Consider the following 20,862-nt stretch of genomic DNA (forward strand, 5'->3'; position numbering starts at 1 on the left):
GACCCCGCCAGGAAGTACATATTGTGGGCCACAGACTCTGCGCCTTTCTATCCGCTGGATCCTTAAAAGACAGGGAATCCTCCACTGGAATCATGGTAGCTTTTTTCAGTCTGGAGACCGGAGGGTCCACTTCTTTACAAGGGACTCCTCAAAAGGGTAGCGTCTAGCAATCCGCTTAGGCACCCCTGGGGAACACTTCGGGGGGTCCGAATTCTTTTTTAAGCATGTTGTCAAAATACGCGGGAAAGGGAAAAACCTTTGCCGCTCTGGATTGCTCGTGTGGCAAACGTAACCTGCGCCTCATCCGCAGTCACAGCTGCATCCTCCATTTTTAGGGTCTCACGCACAGATACAAACCAGTGCATCCGCCAGCGCCTTTTCTTGCGCGGTGGCGGAGGTAGAGAATTCATCCTTACTATCGGAGGAGACAGGGTGTGAGGTAGTAGACTCGGCAGGGAGACTCGTGTCTCCAGTGGCTGAATCAGATTCAGAATCTGACACATCAGAAGAGGCAGGGGTAGGCGGAGGACGTTTTTTGGCACCTCGCCCTTTAAAGGCCACCTCCACCCGGGACATTAAGTATTCCAGGACTGCCGAAAGTGCATCTATGGATAGCTGGGATCCGGAGGGCCCTGCGGCCTTCTTGAGGGGTCAGATGGGGACACTTGTTCTGCAGGGTCCATGTTGCACCAGGGGAACCCGTCATCAAAAAGTTGAGTTTTTTTCAAGAACGTTCCACCTTGCTACAGCATCCCCAAGAGGTCAGGCGGAGCGCACTGAAGACCTCCACCAGAGAGAGAGAGAGAGAGACCTCCCCAGACTCACCACCCTTCACTAAAGATGCACCAGGAAGACCCAGAACGCCTGCACAGCACGTGTCTGCAGCGATCTCGATCCTCAGAGAAAGATCTCAGTGTCAGCACAAGGGTATAGGGAGGGGCTCCATCACCAGAAAAAAAGCCTATAGGAACTCCTAGAACATGGCCGCCAGTGATTCTCAATAGAAATTCAAAGCAAAATGGCCGCCGAATCTTTCAGAGCACATGAGCTACAAGAAAATGGCAGCCAAGCGTGGCCTGCGGAGCTACTGAGGGCCCTTGAGGGGACCCTCCAGCCTCCTGGATGTGATGGACAGGAAATGGGGCCCTGGGAGTGATAGGTAAACCCCCCCACAGGATCGTTCGTCTGTCGCCTGGGGCACAACCCGCCCCCCACCGTCGGCCTGAAGCTCGGTCCAAGCACCGGTAGTAGTTACAAACCTCCCATAGCCACAGTAGTGAGGGGGGGAGGGGTACAGGTAGGTTGGGGGGGGTGCATGACAGGACAGAGGGGAACCCAGGGTTGTGAAGGTCTGACCATCCTAGGGAGATCAAAGTTTGCGTCTGTCAAAGAACGATAGAGAAATATTGATTTAACTTCGATTTTCTCTCACTTTGCATTTTGTAAATAGATGCCTTCACATCTGCCAAAAATATCTGCACAGTACTGTATATTTTTACATATAGCTCCAAATGTGTAATTTTTTTTCTTTTTTCAGAAACGCATCATTTGATGTGATTGTCAGGAACAACCAACATCAGTTTTCTTTTGGGAGCATCTCGCCAACAAATACCAATGTTAAATCAAGCATGGTTTGCAAGAGATTAGTTTCACTGTCCTTTAATAAAATTGGGTAATAGATGCTATTGTGGCAAACACTGATCAGCCATAACATTATGACCACTCACCATAAATGAGGATTTTCTGTGATATCTGGCAGCAAGCCATTACTAGCAGATGCTTCAAGTCTTGTAAGTTTTGAGATGGGTCCTCCATGGATCAAACTTGTATTTCAAGCACATCTCACAGATGCTTGATTGGATTGAGATCTGGAGAATTTGGAGGACCAATCAACACCTCTAACTTGTCGTTGTGTTCCTCAAACTATTCTGGACTTAATCAGACCAGGCCATCTTCTTCCATTGTTCTTGGTCCAGTTCTGATTCTAATGTGTCCATTGTAACTGCTTTTGGTCAGCATGGACACCCTGCCCTGACCATTCTGTAGTTTTGCAGCCCCATACGCAAAAATGCAATTGTAACAAGATAACCAATGTTATTCACTTCACCTGTCAGTGGTCAAAATGTTATAGCTGATCATGTATGTAAACTATTGGGCAAGAAATTGCACCTTTTTTAAGCTATTCCTATTGTTATAGAGTAAAGTCTTGTCAAACACTGGACACAAGTTTGACAGCATAGTGCCAATAAAAATCAGCAACAGCCTAGCATTTTGACATATTTGACCTATTTTAACCAAATTTTCTGCCATTGCCTAAAATGCATGGTGTCCTGTTTGTTATGGAAATTGCAGACCAGCTATAACAGAAGCTATGTGACTTTTAGTATATTCCTATTGCTAACAGAAATAGTGCGTTTGCTAGGAAAGGATAGGTAAGATGTGGATGTGTCTATGTATGCATATTTTTAGCACTCTGGATGTCTTCTGATGTATTCCTGTAACTGCAAATAGCTTGTATACGGGCACATTAATATACTACTGTGTCGTTTCCTTTCCTCTACTACATGTCCCTCAAAGGACAATAAAGGAAAGAAGTTTGCCTGTTTACTTTTAAAAGTATTATATTGAAGTGTACATATATCATAAATTCCTTAGTGTATTAGGTCATCCTATTGGCCCTAAATGTCCACAGTAAAAAAAAATTGGATTTCTTACTTACCATAAAATCCATTTCTCCGAGTCCACCGACGGACGTAGCTGCTGCTTTAAATCATAGACGGATGGGTAATAAGCCCCTCCCACTAGGAGGGACCAGGTAGAGCAAAAGGCTTTGACACGCCCTGGGCTATTACCCCTGGCCTCACCGTTGCAAGCAGTGAATAATAACCAAAACCCAACTCTTCAAAGAAAAGAGGGGTGGGAGCTACATCCGTCGGCGGACTCAGAGAAATGGATTTTACGGTAAGTAAAAAATACCATTTTCTCTTTCGTCTACCGACAGATGTAGCTGCTGCTTTAAATCATAGACTGATGGGACGTCCAAAAGCAGTAACCACTGAGGGTGGGGAAAGGACAAACTTAAAAGAAAACTTGGTGAACGTATGTACAGACAACCAAGCAGCTGCCTTGCAAACCTGCATCACTGACGCCTGATGGCGGAAAGCCCAAGAGGCACTCAACGCCCGTGTAGAGTGAGCCGTGACAGGGAAAGGAGGAACCTTGCCCTTTAGAGAATACGCTTTCACTGTCTGTCTGATCCATCGAGAGATGGTCGCCGCAGACGCAGCCTGACCCTTATGGGGTCCTCCATCCGTATTCACAAACAGAGTGTCTGACTTACGAAAGGACTCAGTAGTCTCCAGATACACCCGTATCGCCCGAACCACATTTAAGCAATGCAAGGCAATTTCCTTAGGATGTGAAGGTTTCGGACAGAGTGACGGAAGCACTATATCTTTGTTCAGATAGAAGTCTGAAACCACCTTAGGAAGAAACGACGGATTAGGCCATAACATTACCTTATCCCTGTGTATTACCAGATAAGGAGAGCGGCAAGATAGCGCCACTAGTTCAGAAACCCTGTGCGCAGAAGTGATAGCCACCAAAAAGGCAACTTTCTGCGACAAGGCGAGCAAGGAAATGTGTCTTAGGTTCTCGAAAGGAGATTTCTGAAGAACTGATTGAACCAAATTAAGGTCCCAAGGAGGTAACGGAGACCTCCTGGAGGGAGCCAAATGGCAACCCCCTGAAGAAACAAACGAATCAAAGAGTTCATAGCCAAAGGGCGTTGGAAGTACACAGCCAAGGCCGAGATCTGACACTTAAGAGTACCCAACGCCAAACGTTGGTCAACCCCTTTCTGTAGAAAGGTCAGGATCCTGCTGATAGCAAAGGATCTAGGATACAGCTTAAGCGATTCAAATCAAGCAAAGTACGCTTTCCACGTACGATGATAAATCTTCCGAGAAGTGGACTTCCATGCTTTGAGTAAGGTAGGGATCACAGAATCAGACAGACCCCTGTCCTTTAACACCTTGCTCTCAACAGCCAAGCCGTTAAAGCAGGATGGAAGATCGGACCCTGAGATAGAAGATCTTCCCACAGAGGAAGTGTCCACGGACCTTCGGCCGAATCACGTCCGTGTACCAGGATCTCCGGGGCCAATCAGGAGCCACCAGAATTACCGGAATCCCCTCCAACTCGACGCTGCGTAGCAGGTGAGATAAAAGTTTTAGCGGAGGAAAACCATAAATTAGCCCGCACTGGCACTAGGGAGCCACCAGGGCGTCTACTGTGTCCACCAGAGGATCTCTGGACTGAGCCAAAAACTTTCCTGTTTTGTCTGGAGACAAACAGGTCAACATCCAGGGTCCCCCATCAGAGACACAGCTGGTGGAACACCTGTGGATGCAGGGACCACTCTCCCTAAATCCAGGGTTTGACGACTCAGGTAGTCCCCTGCCAACTGTCTACACCGGGAATGTACACGGCGGATAGGGCTGAAACGTAGTCCTCTGGCCAGCGCAGGATCTTGGCTACTTCAAGAGCCGCCAGGGCACTCCTGGTGCTCCCTTGATGATTGACATATGCCACAGCCGTGACATTGTCGGACTGGACTAGGACAGAACACCCCTTGAGATTGTCCGTCCAGGCTCAACTTGATTGCTCTAAATTCCAGAACATTGATCGGGAGCTTGGACTCTTTCAACGCCCAGGTCCCTTGAACATTCAGGGTGCCCAGCACTCCCCCCCAACCGGTCAGACAGGGATCTGTCATCACCACCGTCCAGAATACTGGAAGGAAGGATTTCCCATGGAGGAGATTCAGACAGCTGAGCCACCAATTCAGGGAGTCCTTGGATCTCCAAATCAAACGAATCAGACTGTCCAGGGATAGAGGATCATTGTACCATTTGACAAGATCTCCTGTTGCAAAAGTCTCGTATGGGCCTGAGCATATGGTACGGCCTCGAAGGAGGACACCATCAGGCCCAGCACCTGCATATATGACCTGAGAGACACCAGGTCGCAAGCCAGCAGCGACAGAATCACTTCCCTTAACGTCTGTAACTTCACAGGGAGGTAGAAATACCTTTACCGAAGCTGAATCCAGGATCATCCCTAGATACTCCAGTCTGGTTGTTGGAACCAGGGCAGATTTCTGAAGGTTGAAATTCCAACCGAACTGCTTCAGAGTGTGAATGGTCCCCTCCAAATCCTGTTCCAATGTCACAGAAGAATCCGCTCGGAGAAGAAGATTGTCCAGGTACCCCAGAATCGCTATTCCTCTCTGTCGTAGCAGAGCTAGGATAGGTAGCAGAGTTAGGATAGGTGCTAACAGCTTGGTGAAGACCCTGGGAGCAGAGGCGAGACCAAACGGTAACACCACAAATTTAAAATGGTCCTTGCTCACTGCGAAGCGGAGGAATCGTTGATGACCCTGGCAAATCAGGACATGGAGAACGCAAGAATGCAAGAACGCCACCACTGACCCCAGGGACTCCATGCAAAATTTCAGGACGCGCACAAAGCGGTTCAGAGTTTTGAGGTCCAAGATTGTACGCAATTTGCCCACCTTCTGTGGAACGGTAAACAGATTAGAATAGAACCCTCAAAAGCGTTCCTGATGAGGAACTGGTACAATCACGCCTTGTGACAGCATATCCTGAATTGCTTCCTGCAGCCCTGCAAGGCGGTCTGGGGACAGCTGAAGATTGGAAAGAAAAAATCTGTCTGGCGGAGGGGAACGAAACTCTATCTTGTACCCGGACTGAATTACCTCGTGGACCCACCTGTCGGGCAACAGTGAGGTCCTAGGATCCAGAAAGAAACTGAGACGCCCCCCCCCCACCCCTGAAGTGGGTGAAGGCGCCCCTTCAGGCAGAAGGGGTCTGCTTGGAGGTGCTGAGGGCAGAGGATTTTAGCTTGCCCACTGTTTCCCGAATCCTTTTCCGCCCGAAGTCGGTTTGGTTTTCTGCGACATGGTTGCACGAAAGAGACACTTCTGGGCTGTAAAGGAAAGACCTTGCTTATGCGAGGTATACTTACCCTTAGTCGAGTGAGGAAGGAGTGTGCTCTTTCCCCCAGTGACAGTCTTGATCAAGTCATCCAAGGAGGAACCAAAAAGGCGATCACCCTGAAAGGGAAGATCCGCCAAAAGCTTATTAGAAGTCTGGTCGGCCGACCAGGACTTTAGCCAGATCACACGTCTGATGAGCACACTTACCACTGACGCTCTGGCCGCGAGCGGAAGATCGTCAAGGTTAGCATCGCATACAAATTTCAGAGTCTACTATAATTGGTCGGCGAGTTCCAGGGCAGATGACGGTAACGGGGTTATCGTCAGTGCCTCACTCAGAGCCTTTACCCATTCAAACATAGTCTGAGAGACTAGAATGGCAGGCCCGAGAATAGATCCCACTACTGTATACAGGTGTCGGGATAAGACCTCAATATGTCTGTCAACCGGATCAGGGAGAGATGAGGATTCTGGCACCGGTAAAACCGTGGCCTTGTGAATACCGCATATCTGGGGGTCCACCTGAGGGGAGACCGTCCATCTTCCTCAAACAGGTACCGTCTAGCCAAACGTTTGGGAATTGCAAGCGTGCGATTAGGTCGCCGCCATTGTTCCTCCACCAAGGCGGACAAGATTTTGGGACAAGGGAAAACCTTGGCCGGCCGATTTCTTTGCCCTAAGGGATCCAAAGGATACCAAGGCTCCTTGCGATTTAGAAATTGCATCCATGATTTTTAGGGTGTTCCTCACTGAGGATTAGGGATGATTGAACTTTTGAAAAGTTCGGTTCGACCAGAACACCCGAACTTCACGAAAGTTCGGTTCGGATTTCAGAACCCCATTGAAATCAATGGGACCCGAACTTCTGTAATCAAAAAACACCATTTTTAAGCCCTAAAACCCAATAAATGCCCCTAAAAAGTGCCTAGGGTTCTGGGTCATGCCCCAGGGACTATTAATCACACAAAAAAAAGTTCTTAAAAATTGTCGTTTTTGATAGATAGCCAATTATTGAAAAAATTAAAAAAAAAAAAAAAAAAGAGATTTCTTTGGATTTAGTGTCTGGGGGGTCTAAAAGTTGTACCTGTGAAGTTTCAGCTCTGTAGCATGTCCAGAACCAGAATTACAGCATACCAAACCTTCAAAAATGACTTTTTTGCTTAACCGCACCTTTCTTTTGCTCCTAATCAACGGCTCAGCCAATGTGTATGATGGGGACATAATGCAGTGCACTGGGAACAAGATTAGACGTTTTTTTGGAAAAAGGTGCTGTCTCTTTAAATGTGCATATAATTAACGGGTGTATTTCCACAATGGGGCTTTTATTACCAAATGTTTCAAGAAGTCCAAAGATGTATGTAATTGCACTTTATTTCATGTAAAATGGTGTTTGGTGCACTTTAACTTGAAATCTCACAAGAAACAGACATATATGCACGGATACATTGAGGGTTAGGGGTAGGGGCCACAATGTAGTGCAGAGTGAACAAGATTAGAGATGTTTTGGATGAATACTGTTGTCTCTTGACTTTGAATAGAAGTAAAGGATGCTTAAAAATTGGGCATTTGGTGGTGCGGACGATGCCTTGACACCATATCCCTATGAAAGTGCTGGTAATGAAAGCAATAATTGCCTTTGTAAGGAAAAAAATTACAATGATATGCATCTGTGTGACAGGTGCGCAAAAATTGTTGTTTGGGTGTTGGCGGAGCCATACCACTGTAAGCCCAAAGAGCTGGTGTTGAAGAAGGCGTAAAAATTATGAAGGTGTGCACCTGTGGAACAGGTGCGCAAACATGGTAGTTTTGGTGTTGGCGGAGCCTCCCCACCATAACCCCAAAGAGCTGGCTTTGAAGGAGGCCCAAAAATTGTAAAGGTGTGCACCTGTGGAACAGGTTCGCAAACATGGTAGTTTTTGTTTAGCATAGCCTCCCCACCTTAACCCCAAAGAGCTGGTGTTGAAGGAGGCCCAAAAATTGTAAAGGTGTGCACCTGTGGAACAGGTGCGCAAACATTGTCGTTTTTGTTTTAGCATAGCCTCCCCACCTTAACCCCAAAGAGCTGGTGTTGAAGGAGGCCCAAAAATTGTAAAGGTGTGCACCTGTGGAACAGGTTCGCAAACATGGTAGTTTTTGTTTAGCATAGCCTCCCCACCTTAACCCCAAAGAGCTGGTGTTGAAGGAGGCCCAAAAATTGTAAAGGTGTGCACCTGTGGAACAGGTGCGCAAACATTGTCGTTTTTGTTTTAGCATAGCCTCCCCACCTTAACCCCAAAGAGCTGGTGTTGAAGGAGGCCCAAAAATTGTAAAGGTGTGCACCTGTGGAACAGGTTCGCAAACATGGTAGTTTTTGTTTAGCATAGCCTCCCCACCTTAACCCCAAAGAGCTGGTGTTGAAGGAGGCCCAAAAATTGTAAAGGTGTGCACCTGTGGAACAGGTGCGCAAACATTGTCGTTTTTGTTTTAGCATAGCCTCCCCACCTTAACCCCAAAGAGCTGGCGTTGAAGGAGGCCCAAAAATTGTAAAGGTGTGCACCTGTGGAACAGGTGCGCAAACATTGTAGTTTTTGTTTTAGCATAGCCTCCCCACCTTAACCCCAAAGAGCTGGTGTTGAAGGAGGCCCAAAAATTGTAAAGGTGTGCACCTGTGGAACAGGTGCGCAAACATTGTCGTTTTTGTTTTAGCATAGCCTCCCCACCTTAACCCCAAAGAGCTGGTGTTGAAGGAGGCCCAAAAATTGTAAAGGTGTGCACCTGTGGAACAGGTGCGCAAACATTGTCGTTTTTGTTTTAGCATAGCCTCCCCACCTTAACCCCAAAGAGCTGGAGTTGAAGGAGGCCCAAAAATTGTAAAGGTGTGCACCTGTGGAACAGGTTCGCAAACATGGTAGTTTTTGTTTAGCATAGCCTCCCCACCTTAACCCCAAAGAGCTGGTGTTGAAGGAGGCCCAAAAATTGTAAAGGTGTGCACCTGTGGAACAGGTGCGCAAACATTGTCGTTTTTGTTTTAGCATAGCCTCCCCACCTTAACCCCAAAGAGCTGGCGTTGAAGGAGGCCCAAAAATTGTAAAGGTGTGCACCTGTGGAACAGGTGCGCAAACATTGTAGTTTTTGTTTTAGCATAGCCTCCCCACCTTAACCCCAAAGAGCTGGTGTTGAAGGAGGCCCAAAAATTGTAAAGGTGTGCACCTGTGGAACAGGTGCGCAAACATTGTCGTTTTTGTTTTAGCATAGCCTCCCCACCTTAACCCCAAAGAGCTGGTGTTGAAGGAGGCCCAAAAATTGTAAAGGTGTGCACCTGTGGAACAGGTGCGCAAACATTGTCGTTTTTGTCATAACCAAAATGAGGTTCTGTGAACGTAAAGAGAATGAGAGGAGGGTTTGAGGGTGGCACCATGGTCCAGGCTTAAACTGAGGCTCAACTGCCACATCACAACGATAGCCTAGTCTACAAGGTCTGCATCAGGTGCATCAAAGCTTGATATCCACGACTGATTCATCTTAATGAATGTCAAACGGTCGACTGAGTCGGTGGAGAGTCTAGTTCGATGGTCTGTGACGAATCCTCCTGCTGCGCTGAATGCCCGTTCCGATAGGACACTGGAAGCAGGGCAGGCCAACAACTCCATGGCATACTGGGCCAGTTCTGGCCAGTGGTCTAATCTTAAGACCCAGTATGCCAGTGGATCGGATTCGTCACATGAAAAGCCCTCTGTGTCACTTTGTGCCCTCACGTAATCGTCCACCATGTGATGCAGACGCTGTCGATGCGATGTGGCAGCTGAGAGGCCTGGGCGGTGAGGACTAAAAAAAGACCGAAAGGCATCCGTCAACCGCACGCCTTCTCCAACGCTCCTCTCGTGACCACCAGTAGAATCCATGGTAGGTTGTCCCCGCCCCTGCACCCTACGGGAGTCGGGGAACATGTTCACCAGATTCCTCTTGAGACTGTCCTCAAGGGATTTGATCCTGTGGACTCTATGGGTGGATGGGAAAAGCTCCGAGACTTTACACTTGTACCGGGGGTCAAGTAGGGTGGCCAACCAATAGTGGTTAGTCTCTTTAATGGCCTTGATTCTGGGGTCCTTTCGCAGGCTCTGGAGCATGATGTTTCCCATGCGTCGCAAATTAGCGAAGGCCTGAGAAGCTGACTCCTCGGGGTCACTCATAACGACATTATCTTCAACGGGCTCCTCCTCCTCCCAGCCACGTACTACTCCAAAGTGTCCCGAGGGAGTCAAACTAGGCCTTGCAGATTGCCGCATGTCTTCCTCCTCCTCCTCCTCAAACCCTGCAAAAGTTCCCGCAGAATCGTCCTCCTCCTCCTCTTCCACCCCTGGATCCTGCTCGGGCCTCTGGGAGCTAGGCATAATGGGGTCAGGATTCTCAGGATAAAGGGGGCCTTGAGAGGCAAGGAAGTCCTCCTCTTCCTCCTGCTGCTCTGCCTCCAGTGCCCTGTCCATAATGCCACGCAGAGTGTGCTCCAACAAAAACAGTACCGGTAGGGTGTCACTGATGCATGCGCTGTCCCGGCTGACCATCCTTGTGGCCTCCTCAAATGGCGAGAGGACAGCGCATGCATCCTTAATCAAAAGCCACTGCCGTGGTGAAAAGAAGCCCAGGCGCGCAGAGCCAGTGCTGGTGCCGTACTCGCATAGGTATTCATTGAGGGCCCTCTGCTGCGTGTACAGGCGCTGCAGCATAGCCAAGGTGGAGTTCCAGCGAGTGGGCATGTCACAGATGAGGCGGTGTACCGGCAGGTGAAACTCGCGCTGCACTTCGGCCAAACGTGCAGTGGCACTGTACGACCGCCTGAAGTGACTGCACACCCTTCTTGCCATCCTTAGCACATCCTGCATTCCCGGGTACGAGTTCAAAAACCGCTGTACCACGAGATTCAGGACATGCGCCAGGCATGGCACATGGGTTAACTTTCCCTGACGAAGGGCGGCCAGGAGGTTTGACCCATTATCAGTAACCACCATCCCTGGCTGCAGCTGGCGTGGTGTCAACCACCTCTGGGCCTGTGCCTGCAGAGCCCCAAGAATCTGAGGGGCAGTGTGCTGCCTGTCCCCTAGACACACAAGCTGCAGCACTGCGTGACACCTTTTGGCCTGAGACATAGAATAGCCCTTTGAACGTTTACGTGGTATCTCATCATATTCAAAGGACCATTCTGCAGAGGAGGGCATGGAGGAGGTAGAGGAGGAGGAGCAGGAGGGGGTAGAAGTGATCGATCTACCCGGATCAGCGACACCACCAGCTGTTTGCAGACGTGGGGGCAACACTGGCTGCAGCACCGAGCCCTGGCTACAATCCCTTCCACTGGCAAGCAGTGTCACCCAGTGAGCAGTGACAGAAATGTACCGTCCCTGCCCATGTTTGCTTGACCAAGTGTCAGCCGTCAAGTGTATCTTACGGCTGACTGACTTGGCCAGGGATGACACTACATTGCCTTCCACATGTTGGTATAGGGATGGCAGGGCCTTACGGGAAAAGTAATGCCGACTTGGCACCTGCCACTGTGGAACTGCACATTTTGCGAAGTCACGGAAGGGAGCAGACTCTACCAGGTTAAATGGTAATAGTTGCAGAGCCAGTAGTTTAGCCAAACTACTGTTTAGACGCTGGGCATGTGGGTGGCGGGGAGTATACATTTTTTTTCGTTCCAGCATGTGTGGAATCGAAATTTGGCGTCTAGATGATACAGCTGGTGGTGTGCTGGAGGTAGATGCGACACTGCCTGCTATATCATCATCCCTGCCAGTGGAGGCTGCCAACAGGTGACGAGTGACTATAGCAGGGCCAGGAACAGACTGATGTGCAGGTGGAGCAGGTGGAGCAGATGGAGCATGAGGAGGAGCGCGAGGAGAACTAGGAGGCCGACTGACCAATCTTTGGCCCTTTTGTGGGTTCTTTAAATGCTCCTGCCAACGGGCCGAGTGGTGGGTTGTCAAATGCCTGTTTAGGCAGCTTGTACCCAGGTGGTTGACATTTTTGCCACGTTTTATACCCTTCTTACAATTCTTGCAGATCGCAACTGTTTTATCTGCATGGGATGTCTCAAAAAAGGCCCAGCAAGATGAGGTGTGTATAGTGGCCCGGGAGACAACAGGTGCGGCCTTAGATGGAGTAGGCCGTCTGCTCTCCCCTCTTGCTTGCTCTGCCTCCTCCTCAACCTCAGACCCAACATCTGACTCCATCAAAGACTGAGCATCAGGCCTGGCCTGGGAGACAACAGGTGCGGCCTTAGATGGAGCGGGCCGTCTGCTCTCCCCTCTTGTTTGCTCTGCCTCCTCCTCAACCTCAGACCCAACATCTGATTCTATCAAAGACTGAGCATCAGGCCTGGCCTGGGAGACAAGAGGTGCGGCCTTAGATGGAGTGGGCCGTCTGCTCTCCCCTCTTGTTTGCTCTGCCTCCTCCTCAAACTCAGACCCAACATCAGACTCCATAAAGGACTGAGCATCAGGCTGGAGTAGATGGCCGACACTGTGGTCAAACAGCTCAGCTGACTCCTCTGCCATGTCTGAAATTGGGTCTAAGGGAGGACATGAGGTGGACATGGACTCATCTGTATTTGTTCTGACAACTGCAGAAGACTGACCACTTTTCTCTGCCTGGGTCACTGTAGTTGCAGATGATGCCGATGATGAGGGTTTGTTCATATAGTCCACCACCTCCTGTACATACTGTGGACGTATAGCTTGGCCACTGCCGGAGAACAATCCAAATGGTGGCCTGGCTGAGGACTGACCACCACGTCCACCCCTGCCTCTAGACACCCTAGAAGCTGTGCCCCTTTCCGCAGCAGGGCCACGTATGCCTTTTCTTGGTCTACCAGGCATATTTCTCAATGATGCGTTGGCAACTGTGTGCGGTGAAAAACGCACACTGCTATGCGACCCACAGTTGTCGCTGGATACAGCACAGCAGTTGCGGTTCACGCACAGTAGCAAAGCCTTTTGCACAGTGGACCTAACGCTTTGAACAACAGGCGTTAGGTTGTCACTGATGCGTTGGCAACTGTGTGCGGTGAAAAACGCACACTGCTATGCGACCCACAGTTGTCGCTGGATACAGCACAGCAGTTGCGTGTCACGCACAGTTGCAAAGGCTTTTGTACAGTGCACCTAACGCTTTGAACAACAGGCGTTAAGTTGTCACTGATGCGTTGGCAACTGTGTGCGGTGAAAAACGCACACTGCTATGCGACCCACAGTTGTCGCTGGATACAGCACAGCAGTTGCGGTTCACGCACAGTAGCAAAGCCTTTTGCACAGTGGACCTAACGCTTTGAACAACAGGCGTTAGGTTGTCACTGATGCGTTGGCAACTGTGTGCGGTGAAAAACGCACACTGCTATGCGACCCACAGTTGTCGCTGGATACAGCACAGCAGTTGCGTGTCACGCACAGTTGCAAAGGCTTTTGTACAGTGCACCTAACGCTTTGAACAACAGGCGTTAAGTTGTCACTGATGCGTTGGCAACTGTGTGCGGTGAAAAACGCACACTGCTATGCGACCCACAGTTGTCGCTGGATACAGCACAGCAGTTGCGGTTCACGCACAGTAGCAAAGCCTTTTGCACATTGGACCTAACGCTTTGAACAACAGGCGTTAGGTTGTCACTGATGCGTTGGCAACTGTGTGCGGTGAAAAACGCACACTGCTATGCGACCCACAGTTGTCGCTGGATACAGCACAGCAGTTGCGTGTCACGCACAGTTGCAAAGGCTTTTGTACAGTGCACCTAACGCTTTGAACAACAGGCGTTAAGTTGTCACTGATGCGTTGGCAACTGTGTGCGGTGAAAAACGCACACTGCTATGCGACCCACAGTTGTCGCTGGATACAGCACAGCAGTTGCGGTTCACGCACAGTAGCAAAGCCTTTTGCACAGTGGACCTAACGCTTTGAACAACAGGCGTTAGGTTGTCACTGATGCGTTGGCAACTGTGTGCGGTGAAAAACGCACACTGCTATGCGACCCACAGTTGTCGCTGGATACAGCACAGCAGTTGCGTGTCACGCACAGTTGCAAAGGCTTTTGTACAGTGCACCTAACGCTTTGAACAACAGGCGTTAAGTTGTCACTGTATTTTGCTGCCTAGCAAGCACGTATACCTGCTGTGATACAGCAGCACTGTGCCACGTGCTCACTAAACAGAACCCTCACACTTTCCCTACAGAAACTAAATTTTCAAATCTAACTAATGTAGTACAAAGTTCCCTAACTACACTAGATATCCCTTTCCACTAAATAGAAAGCTCCATACAGCAGAAGACTGACACTGTCCCTTAAGTTTTTTTTTTTTTTTTTTTTTTTTTTTTTTTTAACTCTAAGAACCAGCACAATCGCTGTATCTAACTACACTGGCTGTAAGCTAAATACAATTCTGCTATATGGAGCTTTAGAACCACTCGATATGTAGGAAATGTAGTGTAGCAAGCAGGAGTCAGACAGAACTGCTTCAACTCTCTTCAACAGGCTCTGGATAACTGTGCTAGGGGTTAGGCGGGGCCATCTTATATAGTGTGGGGCGTATTCACTCCTGATTGGCCTCTGGTCCCCGTAGTCACTCCAATCACGTTCCTAGGAGACTCCTGCCCCCTCATTGGCTTTTGCAGACGTTTCTGGGCCAATCACGGGCTTTTAAAGCCCAGTTCCTGTCCCAGTGCATTTTGGGCGGTTCTGGTGGCCGAATACCGAACTTTTGCCGCAAAAAGTTCGGTATTCGGCCGAATATCGAACATCCAATGTTCGGGTCGAACCGATGGTCGACCCGAACCGTTCGATCATCCCTACTGAGGATATCAAAGCATCTACCAGCACCTTTTCCTGTGCCAAGGCGGGTGTGGAAACATCCTCTTCCGCGTCAGAAAAGTCTGAATGCGGGGACGCATCCTCCAAAAGGGGGTCTGCGTTGCTGGCGACCATATTGGCCTCAGAATCTGGCAGATGAAACCCCCCCCCCCCCCAAGGTAGCGGTATGAGGCGCAACCATGTACCCCCCTCCGAGGCCTCCCCCCTCTGTTCACTACCCAGTATTGCACCTGAGGCGACTTACAGAGGGAACCCCCCACTAAAAGTGTCCCGGGGGTCCGGAGCCCAGGGTAGGGAGAGGTCAGGGTAGGAGGGGAAGGTCCCAGGTGACCCCTCATTGTGGAGTAGGGTGGTAGGAGGTATGGGTATCTGAGGGTCCTACTCACCTATGGAGGAGCCTACATCCGCCCCAGGCCCGCTAACCAGATGGGGGGGACTGTACTTACCGGACCACGCTGCTGAGGGTGGACGTCCATCCTGACAGACTGCCTCTGCACCGCAGGGCACTGTCGGCCAAGGGGCACGCTGCGACACTGGCATGCCAGGTGTGCGTGTCCCGGCAGGGTGTTTTACCCGCAGGCCAGTCCCCGTCCGTGGGACTATAGACGCTATGGAGACCCAGCGTGGAGCTACGGTCTGCAAGCGCTCGATGGCACAAACTGGGAGACCATAAGGCTCTCATATAACCAGTCCGAAACCCAGCCAGCATTCCACAGGAACTGGAGTTAGCAGCAACAAAAAATAAAATAAAATAAAAAAGGTTCCCTTTAAGATGTTTAAAACCGAGCTAGGACAAAAAGGTCCCAGCAGGGGGGGAGCTGTTTGGCCACTCCTAAGACCAGGGGCAGCTAAAACTGAAAATGCAATGGTGAGGCTAGGGGTAATAACCCCGGGGTGTTTCAAAGCTTTTGGCTCTACCTGGTCACTCCTAGTGGGAGGGGCTTATTACCCATCCGTCTATGATTTAAAGCAGAAGCTACGTCCGTCGGTGGAGGAAAGAGAAACTATATATACACATTTTTTTTTACACACAGTATATATATATATATATATATATATATATATATATATATATATATATGTATGTATGTATATTCTGTCCTGATACTATATACCATGGATCAATTCACCACTGTACACAATTACACAATGCAGTTCAACCCAACAGTGAATGCACACATATAAAGTACTTACTTTTTGGGTATCAATATCCTGTCTAATAGTCATCATTTCTTTGGTAATCACTTCTTTATGCTTTTCACAGTCATTAAGACGTGCTTTTAAGTCCTGCAGCTCGGTTTCCTTTTGCTGTAATTAAAAGATATGTAAAAGCTCAAAGCAGCCATGCAACTTGTGAATTCATTTTACTCTAATAATTAAAAACAATCAAGTACCTCTTTGAATTCTTCTCTTCCATCACTGCTATACTTTTCTATATCCTTCACATACAAGCTGATCTTTTTAACTTTTTCTTTAATATCATTGAGCTGCAGAGAAATAGTAGAGAAAAATATTTACAGAAGGTAAAAAGCCACAACACAATCTTTGACCAATACAACACAAGTGGAAAAATTCCCATCATTTGAACTTGTAGTTCTATCACCTCTAGCTCCATGTAAAATGAATACAAATGCAGCAAAGTTTATGTAAACACATGTTGAAATACACGTCTTGATGCATATGTACACACTAACACGTTTTAATGTGTGCCGACTTGCCTTATATGAGTCAAAACTACTGCTCTGCAATTATCGGGGATCATGAGCTTTGCCAACTCTACAGCTCTAGGGTCCTTCTCTGCAGCATGCTAGCAGGTGACTGGGTATTCTACTCAGACGGCGGCTAAACAAAACGTGCAAAGCTTTGTACACCATTTACATTGAAGTTGAAAATGGGGGACATGAATTCTGTCTTGCAGTAAACCAATGCTCAACAAGAGAGGTGAGATTGATTTTGAGGCAGGATAACTACAAAGTTACTGCTTGATTTACAATTCCTCCCTGCTCTAAAGTAGCAGTGTGATAGAATTAAATCTGAATCTTTCCACTTCCTAATTGTGAAGTAATGACTTTTAATCCACAGTCATAAATCTAATGTAGACCTTTTGTAAATCTGTTGCAGTTGTCTGTCCAGGATTACAGACACAGGGAGTCACCAATATACAGTAAAACTGCACCTCCTTGCTGAGGTAGCTACTTGTACTGCTGCTGCGCTGCTAAACACTTCAGGGCATCCCTTTTCTCTCTATCTTCAGGGCTTTACACTGGCACTAATCCTTCTCCTCAGGTTAGCTGGCTCGTGGATCCCCTTGACCTTCTGGAGTGGTCCCCTCTCCTAGGCAGACCACTGGGCAGTCCCAAGTACTCACGATACCGTTTTTCTTGAAACTTCTGCCCAGCAGCTCCACTCGGTCCACAGCACACTGGATCCCTTTCTGCAGCCCAGCTCAACCTTTGTCCTCTTGGCCGACCGCCTAGGACACTCTCACTTGCGCTGACAGGAGGAGAGACAGCCATCACCCTCCTCCTGGGACTCTGCTTCCTGCCAAAGACACTGTGTCATGTGCTCCCCTCTGACTTATATCCCCTCCCAGGATGCTTTGCGGCAGATTCTGCCCTCTGAAAAAAAGAGTTCACATGGAGTGATTCTTTTGTAGAAATGTAAATTGAGCAGTAATTCTTCCCTGATATTGTCCTTATGGAAGCTCGGATACTAGAGGATATAAAGTTCCGATATACTACATAATTAAAAGTGGTGGATCTTCAATTTAAATAGCTTAATTCCTTCAGGGTTGAACTCTGAAATGAATTTTCAAGTCTTTCTTGAACAATAATAAATACCACCGAATAATTCAACTAGCATACTACCCTCAACCGATAAGCAACACTCACTTCCAAATAGCAACGGTATTGTTTCCGTTTAGCCTGATTGCTGTTATGGTCACACGTTACAATACAATGTTTTATTTTATTTATTTCATTTTATTTCATCTTTTGTCTGGTTTTGCTCTGTGTTTGTCTCCGTTTCTGTTTCGTCTTGTTTTGTTATGTTTTTGTTTTGTTTATATTATCCTATATTCAACAATCAGTCTATCTCTCAAGCCTCGTTATATAGTATCCAATTCATGTAAGGATGCTATTCTATTATTCAATGACTAGATGCTTTGATTAACCCAAGAATATATTGTATCCATTTAATGAATAAAATGTGACATCCTTCTTCCTTCCCCAGCGGCTGAACATATATACACTTCTGAGCACCACTATCAGCGTGATTAAGCCATTATTGCAAGTCAGCCTCCCAGAATCACCAAAACCCTCCATAATGTATTCTATCAGAAACCATACTTCATATAAATGCGGGTATACTCACAGTTATCCATCATCCATAGCCAGAATTAACAACAATGGAAGTATATTCACAAAAGACAAGTGTCACGATCACTACACATGGTTCCTATAAGACACTATGAGAAAACTCACCTGCACCGATATTCAACATACAAGCTTGCATGTCACAGCCCACAGGAATGAGATTGACCACTCCCATACATGTTGCGATATCGGAACTTTATATCCTCTAGTATCCGAGCTTCCATAAGGACAATATCAGGGAACAATTACTGCTCAATTTACATTTCTACAAAATAATCACTCCATGTGAACTCTTTTTTCCCCTAGATATTTTTTGCACTACTATTTAAACACCGGCCGGTATTGTTATTCATGTTATATGTCATTCAGTCTTGTTTTCAATTTATTGCCTCCCTGCCTAATACTTACCAACCATTTAACCAGTCTTTTCTCTGCGTTCTGTGCAGAATATTTTTTTGATCTCTAAATGTGTTAGCCTATTGTACTGTGGACCGGATGACGATGTGCTATGTGATGAGCTTTGATATAATTGTAATTCTGTGAGTATAATACCTACCAATTTTTACTAGGTCGATGAGCCTTCTATCTCTTTTTTTGTGAACTCGGTATCAGACCCTGGCCACCTTGACCAATATGCGAGAAATGGCTGGTCATACTTATGTAGCACCCTATAAGGTAGGTGCTAGGTAAAGTATAGTGGGCCTTGTCTGCTTATCAGCAGGGATATGATTTTCAGCTAGGCTGTCATGTCTCCCAGGTGTGGCTGCTGAGATTGGGGAGTTTCCCCACTGTGCTCTATGAGAGGGTTCTCATTGGGCAGTGGAGGAAACCCAGCCAATGGCACACTCAGGCCTGTATCTACCCCAGAAAGGCAGATTCTGCTGCACAGCATTCTGGGAGTGGGTATCAGTTTGAGGGGAGCACATGACGCAGTGTCTTTGGCGGGAAGCAGAGTCCCAGGAGGGAGAGTGCAGCTGCCTCTCCTCATGTCAGAGGAATCGGGTGTCCCAGGCGGCTTGCCTAGTGAGAGGGGACAGAAGGCTGAGCTGAGCTGCAGAGAGGATTTGAGTTGAAGAAGCAGTATACAGAGGCTACCTCAGTCAGCAAGGACTGGAGGGAGCAGTGTTCGGGCTGTTTGAGCTAACCAGAGTGCCAGGAGTCAGTTCTCAGTACAGTCCAGGACGTTTGAGCTAACCAGAGTGTCAGAAGTTCAAGTACATCCCTTGTGACAGTAATAGGCATTGACAGGATGGAGGTATCGGGGGTCTAAAAGACCCCAGACCCCTCCACTGCACTTCAAAGTATTTAAAATGGAAAAATCTGCATTTTTGAATACTGTCACTTTTTTAAAATCGGCACCGTTAGCCGTTTTGACGTCGCTTCCGGGTTACTACATCAGTTACTACATACGGCTTTGTTTGGGACTCCAACTAGCTGGCGGACCTACCAGCTGGTTGCTCGGGTCTCCCATCCTACTAGCAGCCCTGGGCAGAGCCGAGGGGGGGGGGGGGGCAACCCCTTCTGCTCGCTGGGATAATGGCTGACAGGAAGTCCTGACATATAACCCTTCCCTTACAGGAAGTACCTCAGTTTTGTAGCAAGCAACAAACATCCCATACAAGAGGGAAGGGACCTCTGTGTCCCGTGATGTACTCCAAGAAATGGATTTTACAAGTAAGCTGTAGGAAAATTTCTTTATCGTACATCACGGGACATAGAGCAGCCATTCAGACCACAGAAGATTTAAGACCAAATGCAGACTCCTCCTCAGTCCTAACATCCACTTGATAGAATCAAAGCAATGCACTTGAGAGGGGGGGGGCACCATAAAATACCGCCATCAGCCACAGAAGATTTACGACCAAATGCAGACTCCTCCTCGGTCCTAACATCCACTTGATAGAATCTAGTGAACGTATGCACTGACAACCAAGTCGCAGCTTTGCAAATCTGAGCCAAAGAAGCTTGATGGAGACCTCCCCAAAAGTCACCTACTCTTCCGATAGGGTGCCTTTACCGGAAAAGGAAGAACCTTCCCTTTTAAAAGATACGCCTGGATAATAACCTGGGGAATTTATTGAGAAAAAGTAGATTTAGAGGCTTGCCTGCCCTTTCCTGCCTCCTTCCGGCAGCACAAACAAAAGGTCGGGCTTACGGATCTGAGTTGAACTTTTCAAATAAATCTTGAATGCACGTACTACATCAAGAGACTGTAATAACTTTTCCTCTGCTGTTGAGAATCTGGAAAGAAGGAAGGCAATATAATGTCCTGATTCAAATGAAAAGCAGACACCACCTTGGGCAAAAAACCTGGGTGTGGAAGTAGCATCACCCTATCTTGGTGCAATATCAACAATTGGCTCTTTACAAGAGAGAGCTGCTAAATCTGATACTCTTCTTGCTAAAGACCGATTTACCGGTCAACACAACCAGAGGGATATGCCACGTGGGCTCAAAAGGCTGTTTTTGAAACACTGCCAGCACCAAATTTAGATCCCAAGGACACAATGGTAGCTTCACAGGTGGAAGCATATGTAGCACCCCTTGAACAAAGGTTTGGACTAAGGAATGCGAAGCAATCGGTCTCTGGAAACAAAAACGATAAGGCTGAAATTTGCCCCCTAATAGTGCCTAAGGCTAAT

The 20,862-nt window shown here is 47.9% G+C and overlaps 1 protein-coding gene across 1 annotated transcript in view; it reads right to left on the reverse strand.

Annotated features, from left to right (window-relative positions):
• The window catches only part of RAD50 (RAD50 double strand break repair protein), a 549,855-nt gene that overhangs the window by 135,811 nt on the left and 393,182 nt on the right, over positions 1-20,862 (reverse strand). The window contains exons 19-20 of the mRNA XM_082256750.1: positions 16,241-16,333; positions 16,041-16,154 (exon numbers count right to left, since the gene is read on the reverse strand). Coding sequence (XP_082112876.1) covers positions 16,041-16,154; positions 16,241-16,333 — 207 coding nt within the window. The remainder of the gene's footprint in view (positions 1-16,040; positions 16,155-16,240; positions 16,334-20,862) is intronic.

This window comes from Pelophylax lessonae (genome assembly GCF_965119305.1).
Source record: "Pelophylax lessonae genome assembly, chromosome: 4".
Lineage (NCBI taxonomy): Eukaryota > Metazoa > Chordata > Amphibia > Anura > Ranidae > Pelophylax > Pelophylax lessonae.